The sequence below is a fragment of the Vigna unguiculata genome, chromosome 9 (assembly GCF_004118075.2).
Source record: "Vigna unguiculata cultivar IT97K-499-35 chromosome 9, ASM411807v1, whole genome shotgun sequence".
In the NCBI taxonomy this organism is placed as follows: Eukaryota; Viridiplantae; Streptophyta; class Magnoliopsida; order Fabales; family Fabaceae; genus Vigna; species Vigna unguiculata.
Genome location: NC_040287.1, coordinates 8,951,851 through 8,958,743, shown reverse-complemented (window position 1 = coordinate 8,958,743; position 6,893 = coordinate 8,951,851). Strand labels below are relative to the sequence as shown.

The 6,893-nt window shown below is 39.4% G+C and overlaps 1 protein-coding gene across 1 annotated transcript; it reads right to left on the bottom strand.

Moving 5' to 3' along the window:
* Positions 1–929: 929 nt before the first annotated feature.
* Positions 930–3,367, bottom strand: LOC114163413. The gene is made up of 2 exons (XM_028047732.1): positions 1,987–3,367; positions 930–1,891 (listed from the first exon to the last, which is right to left on the bottom strand). The coding sequence occupies exons 1-2, from the start codon at positions 3,365–3,367 to the stop codon at positions 930–932; spliced, it is 2,343 nt and encodes a 780-aa protein (XP_027903533.1).
* Positions 3,368–6,893: the final 3,526 nt, after the last annotated feature.

Here is a 6,893-nt window from a genome sequence, read left to right as displayed (position 1 = left end):
CTCCCAATTGAGAATGAGATTGGTTTCAACACATCTCTTGAGCACAACTTCCAGATTTGCCAAGCAAAGATCGAATGAACTTCCAAACACCGAAAAGTCATCCATGAAGACCTCTATGCACTTCTCCACAAGGTCGGAGAAAATAGCCAACATGCATCGTTGAAACGTGGCTGGTGCATTACAAAGCCCAAATGGCATCTTTCTGTAGGCATAGATACCAAAAGGGCAAGTGAAGGCGGTCTTCTCTTGGTCTTTAGGGTCCACCACAATCTGGTTATAACCAGAATAGCCATCCAAAAAGCAATAGAAAGCTTGACCCGCCAATCTCTCTAACATTTGATCCATGAAAGGAAGAGGGAAGTGATCCTTCCTTGTGGCCTTGTTCAGCTTCCTGTAGTCTATGCACATCCTCCAGCCGGTCACGGTTCGTGTGGGTATCAACTCATTCTTGTCATTACGAACCACTGTCATGCCGCCCTTCTTGGGAACCACTTGCACTGGACTCACCCATGCACTATTAGAGATTGGGTAGATAATCCCAGCATCTAGGAGTTTCAATACCTCCTTTCTCACCTCCTCTTTCATCACAGGATTCAACCTTCTCTGAGGTTGTGCCACTGGCTTGAAATCCTCCTCCATGAAGATTCTATGCATACAGTAGGAGGGACTGATTCCCTTCAGATCAGATATGGACCAACCAATGGCTCCTGAGTTGACTTTTAACACCTTAATCAACTTTTCTTCTTCTGAGGGTGATAAGGAGCTACTGATAATCATAGGTTTGTTGCTACCCCCTTCAAGAAACACATACTTCAAATGTTGGGGCAACATCTTCAACTCCACTTTTGGCTCTGTGACTTCATTCTCACCCTTCAAGTCTTCCATCTTTGCCTCATGAGGAGGGATTTCCTTCAAAGCGTCAAGATTGGCTAAGCACTCATCAATCTTTTCTCCTCCTCATCATTGAGAGTCTCAAAGGCATCAAGTAGAGCTTTCTCTAGAGGAGATGAGGCATGTAAATCTTTCTTGGAGCTCATGAGCACTTCATCAAGCATATCAACTCTGAAGCATCCTCCAATATCTTTTGGGTGAGACATGGCTTCAAAGACATTGAAGTTCACTTCTTCATCTTGAACTCTCACTGTGAGTTTGCCATCATCAACATCAATTAGCACTCTTGCAGTCTTCATAAATGGCCTCCCCAATATGAGAGGAACTTCAACATCCTCCTCCATCTCCATTATAACAAAGTCCACTGGAAATAGGAACTTGTCAACTTTAACTAGCACATCCTCCACTACTCCGTGAGGGTACTTGATTGACCTATCCGCTAGTTGCAATGTCATTCGAGTGGGCTTGATTTCCAACTCCCCAATCTTCTTAAGCATAGAAAGAGGCATCGAGTTGATGCTAGCACCCAAATCAAGTAAGGCCTTCCCCACAGCTAGGCTCCCAATTGTGACTGGAAGTGTAAAGCTGCCAGGATCCTTAAACTTTGGAGGCAACATCTTCTGAATGATAGCACTGCATCCAACCTCTAGTTCTATGGTTTCCTCTTCAATAAATCTTCTCTTCTTTGTGAGGATTTCCTTCATAAACTTTGCATAGGTTGGCATTTGCTCCAAGGCTTCTGAGAAGGGAATATTGATTTGAAGCCTCTTGAAAATGTCCAAAAACCTTGCAAATTGTCTTTCTTTGTCTTTCTTTGAAGGCTTGAGAGGATATGGGAGAATTTTCACTGGTGGTGGTTTTAATGCCACTTCCTTCTTTTTCTCATTTTCTCTATTTTCAATTTTATTCTCTTCCTCTTCTACAACAATTTCCTCATCTATCTCTTCCTCATCTTTTTCTTCTCCTTTATCGTTGGGCTTGGCTTTAACTTCATCACTTCCTTTAGCATTCAACCCACTTCTTTACCACTTCTTGTGACCACCGCTTTGCATTGCTCTTTGGGATTGGCTTCGGTGTTGGCGGAAAATGAACTACTTTGTTGATTCGCCACTTGCTTGGCCAATTGCCCCACTTGCACCTCCAAGTTTTTAATTGAGGCATCGGTGTTCTTCTGATTCTGAATTGACATTTGCATGAATTGCTGCATCATGTCTTCAAGCTTGGATGTTCTGTCAGACAAAGAAGGATGTTGGTAAGTTTGTTGATGTGGGGGCCTATTGGAAGGTCCAGCTTGGCCCATGTTTTGATGAGGTCTCCATCCTTGGTTATAATTCCCTGGTCGGCCTTGATTGCCCATATAACTAACTTCCTCTTGAGATGTGCTTGGCATAGCACATTGCCCATTAGTATGGTTTCCTCCACATAACTCACAACTTTGCACTTGTTGGAGTTGAGCTACAGAGGCATTTTGAAGCTCTTGAGGAAGTTGTGACAATTTCTTCATCAGGGTCTCCAGTTGCTGAGTCATAATCTTGTTTTGAGCCAATAGAGCATCTTGAGATTGAAGCTCTAGAATACCCTTCTTTTGAGAATGGGCTCTCTCAGTGTAAGCTTCATTATCATTGGCGGCCATATTCTCTATTAACTCATAAGCTTCCTTTGGCGTCTTCCACTTGATACTCCCACCGGCAGAGGCATCTAACATCAACTTTGACTGGGACTTAAGACCTGCCAAGAAAAGAGTAAGCTGTGTAGGTTGATCAAACCCATGAATGGGGGTCTTCCTCAGCAGTCCCTTGAATCTATCCCATGCTTGGCCCAAGGACTCATCCATATCTTGTTGAAATGCCGAGATTTCCTGCTTTCCCTTATTAACCTTGGACTGGGGAAAATATTTGCTCAAGAACTTTGCAACCACATCATCCCAGTTAGTGAGGCTATTTTCAGGAAAGGAATTCAACCAGGCTTTTGCGGGTCCTGCTAGTGAGAATGGAAAGAGACTCAGTCGTATGGCTTCATCAGGAACTTGATGGATCTTCACAGTATTGTATATCTCTAAGAATGTGGCCAGATGAGTGTAAGGATTCTCATGAGACAGGCCGTTAAACTGATTACTCTGCACCAAATGAATAAGAGCTGGCTTCATCTCCATGTTGGTGGCATTGACGGTTGGCCTAGCAATACTGTTGAAGTTGATATGGCCTGTGAACGCTGCATAATCTTCCAAAGTGCGTCTTTCACGACCCCTACCATCACCATGAGGATTTTCAGCCATTTCTTCTTCTGGCAAAGAATCAAGATTCTGAGAAGTAGACGGAAGAGTGTCTGAATCAGAAGAGTGATGGGCAACTTGTTGTGCTTGAGCTCGTCTTCTCCTTGTGGCACTATTGTTTCTGCGGGCAGTTTTCTCTATCTCGGGATCAACAAGGAGTGGTTCTGAAGATGCAGTTCTCCTTGTACGGATCCTACCCTGCATAAACTATAGAGCAACAACAAAAACAAGCTCGAACTACAAGTTAGCCCAAAAATAATGTGCGTATATAAGTAAACAAAAACAGTAAATATGCACAAAAGAATTTAAGTCTAAATAAGTCAAAAATCACACAATAGTCTAGTATTAGACACGGTTCCCCGGCAACGGCGCCAAAAACTTGTTAAGACTTTGGCAAGTGTACCAAGTCGTGCAAGTAGTAACCGGTAAGACCGGAATATCGTTTCCCAAGAGACTCGTGTATACTAATTAATTGTGTAATTAGTGACTAATTTAAACTAATGAATAAATCCATATTTTGAGTTTCAACGTATGAAGTTAAACTTTGCATAAATAATTAAAATTGAACTTTGGAAGTTAAAGGCACTTAGTGAATGGAAAAGATTAGAAATGATATGACTTGATATTGCCGGGGTTAGAATTCACCAACTATGCTCTCATGCAACTACAATTTAACATCCTCTTCATTAATATGCTAATGCTAACCCACAATATTACTCAAACCCTAATTCCTTAATGAATTGAGCCTAAATTTCCTTATTAAAGGTCAATTCCTTGAACTCTTAATAAGCAAATTTGCTTTATGCACGAAGGTTTTAATGCAACCAATGGGTCAAGCCCCATTCCTAGGTACAAGCTCCATTGAGTTTTCTTATTTCAAATCTAGGTTTCAAAAGATATTTCCACACCCAATGAACCAAAAATCATGCAAGAGATGGCTAAATCAATGCAAGCTTTAAGTGAAGAAATAAGAAGACTAGCAATTAATGAAAGAGTCATATATAAAATCAAAACATTTGCATTTACACAAGAGTTTCGTGGCTACATCTAACCCCAACAAAAAATGGGTTTAGCTCTCCATTGCCATGGAGAGCTCAAGCTTAAAAATGGAAGAGATGGAAGAGAAAGAGATACAAAGAGGAAGATGGAGCTGTTCCCACAAGCCCTAGCACTCCTCCAAGCTCTCCAAATGTGTTCTTCGTGCCTCCAAAATGCCAAAGATCCATTTCCCCTCGCGAAAACAGAAGAAAAAGAGCCAACTTGCCACATCAGCGAACATTGGCGCCTGGCGGAAGGGTCTCACCGCCAGGCGGTATCGAGCAAACAGGGGGCAAAACTGGCAGCTACCGCCCGGCGGTGTCCAGTTACCGCCAGGCGGTTCATAACAGGGGCGCCTGGCTGGCGCTTGGTTGGCGCTTGACTGGCGGTCTGTTCCGCCTGGCGCTTGCTTCGTGTCGCCAGGCGCTTCCTGTTGACATTTTTCTCCTTCTCCTTGCTATTTCGGGTCACTCATTAATCTGGATTTTTGGACAAAGCTTCCCATCTACAAAAAGGACACAAAAAATGGGGATTAGTGGTATATTTAGATAAATGTAACCCAAAATGTATTTATTTACAAAAGTAAGGTAAAATTGAGGATTAAGTAGGTTAAAAGCTTTGGAAGAGATGATTTTGCTAATGAAATATAGCTTGGATAATGGTAAAAATTAACATTATCACCAGTGCGCGCCGCTTGGCGAGTCTTCCAAGGCCGCCAGGCGGTTCATCACAAAACCCAGAAAACGCTAAAAAAATGTTGCGTCGCCTGGCAGAGCACTCTTAGCCGCCAGGCGGTTCTGGAAATTTTTGCCCAGAACTTACGGGTTTGAACGCGAAAAAGGGTAAAACACAATCATCAAGCCACAAAGACATTCCAGAACAGAGAAAAAAATACTAATAACACATATGAACAACTTCCCTTACCTCGGATCCTCGCTCCAATTGCAATTTAACGATTAGTGCTTGTTGTTCAAAGCCCCCTCCAAAGGTATCTTCTTCAACTCCCTTCAACCCTCACCCTCTCCCTCTAGACCACGAAAATTCCCAGACTCCTCTCTGTTTTCCTTTGCTATCACTCACTCTAACTCTTTACTTTCTCACACACTCCTTTCCCTCTCACCAATTCAGCCCAATTAAATAAAATTAAAAGAAAAACGAATTAATTTTATATTTTTAAGTTTTATAACCATTATTCTTGTTTAGTGCGCCTAAACTGACACCACCCCTGAAAAAAACAAAAATATAGATAGAGTCCATTTCCTTTAATTCCCTCTCACCAATTCAGCCCAATTAAATAAAATTAAAAGAAAAATGAATTAATTTTATATTTTTAAGTTTTATAACCATTATTCTTGTTTAGTGCACCTAAACTAACACCACCCCTGAAAAAAACAAAAATATAGATAATGTCTATTTCCTTTAACCCAAGGTTTGAACCCATGACCTCTCAATTACCAAGTTCATGCACAACCACCAAACTAATCCATGTTTCTTGTCAATTTACCCATTCGTATGAACTTAAATCATGCTTTCACATTCACAATATAGTAGCAAAATTAAATAAATCTACTAATGACATGCTCGAGACTTGAACCCAAGTCCCTTCAACCTAATTAAGTGCTCTAAACCACTTAGGTTCACATTGTTTCTTGTCTGGGATTTATCAAAGAACTCTCCTAAGGTAGTCTCAACCCTTCATCTCTTATACTCTTTTAATTATTTATTTTTATGAATTTCCTGGATCTCACAATTTGAAGTATAGTTGTAGTACTAAGAACAAGAATAATAAACTCTTAATAATTAAAACACTTAATAAAGTTGTTTATCATTGAAAAATATCTAAATCGACCAACATATAAGAACAAATCCCTAATCATCATAATTAAGACATAAAACTAAGAAAAATTGAAGTAAATCCAGTCTGTATTCAATCGGAAAGCTATGAGACGGAATGATTCTCTATCTCTAACTTTCTTAATTAAGAAAGTTCTGGGAATATAAATATATGATTAAAGATGCTAGCTAAAACAAAAATTATACAAAGTTTCTCATTGAAGTACAACTATATAACAATAATTGATTTAACAGTCCACTCAAACTAAAATTAAACTAGCAGACAAAGCACACACGGGCTTATTTTTCACTCACCTTCACAATATCTTCAAGAATGCATAGAACACCTCCCTAGTCTGCGATGTTTTCACCGATTTTCCCTAATGTGAAATTAAAACCAATGAATCCGTAATTTATTAGTAATAAAGAGATATATTAAAATTAAAAGGAAGAGATCTGAGAGAAACTTACGAAGAAGCATTAGAATTTTCGAAACTAAAAAGAGACGCATGGAAAGAAAATTTTTACACACATAATGATATTACCTGAAAAAGGCAATGACAACAAGATGAATCAACGACGACAGAATCGCACCTCATAGGATTTTAAGAAAGAAGGAAAACAATGAGACAGAGTATGATCAAGAGTTTGAAGTAAAAAATGATGTTGGAGAGTTTGATAAACAAGAACACGGGATTTGATTGAAAACGTTGTATATCCTAAAGATCTAAAAACATTTTTTAACGTTTGTTTTTAAATAAATTATAATATTACTTTAAATTTATTTTTAAATAAATTAAAATATTAATTTAAAATTGATTTGAAACTACGTAAAATCTAAATATTTAAAAACAATGTT

Excerpts from the sequence above, each read along its gene's own strand:
- LOC114163413 (XM_028047732.1), bottom strand. The coding sequence starts at position 3,367 with ATGCAGGGTAGGATCCGTACAAGGAGAACTGCATCTTCAGAACCACTC. Across the intron at positions 1,892-1,986 it reads GCAAGTGGCGAATCAACAAA|GAAGTGATGAAGTTAAAGCC; the intron begins GTAGTTCATTTT and ends TGAATGCTAAAG.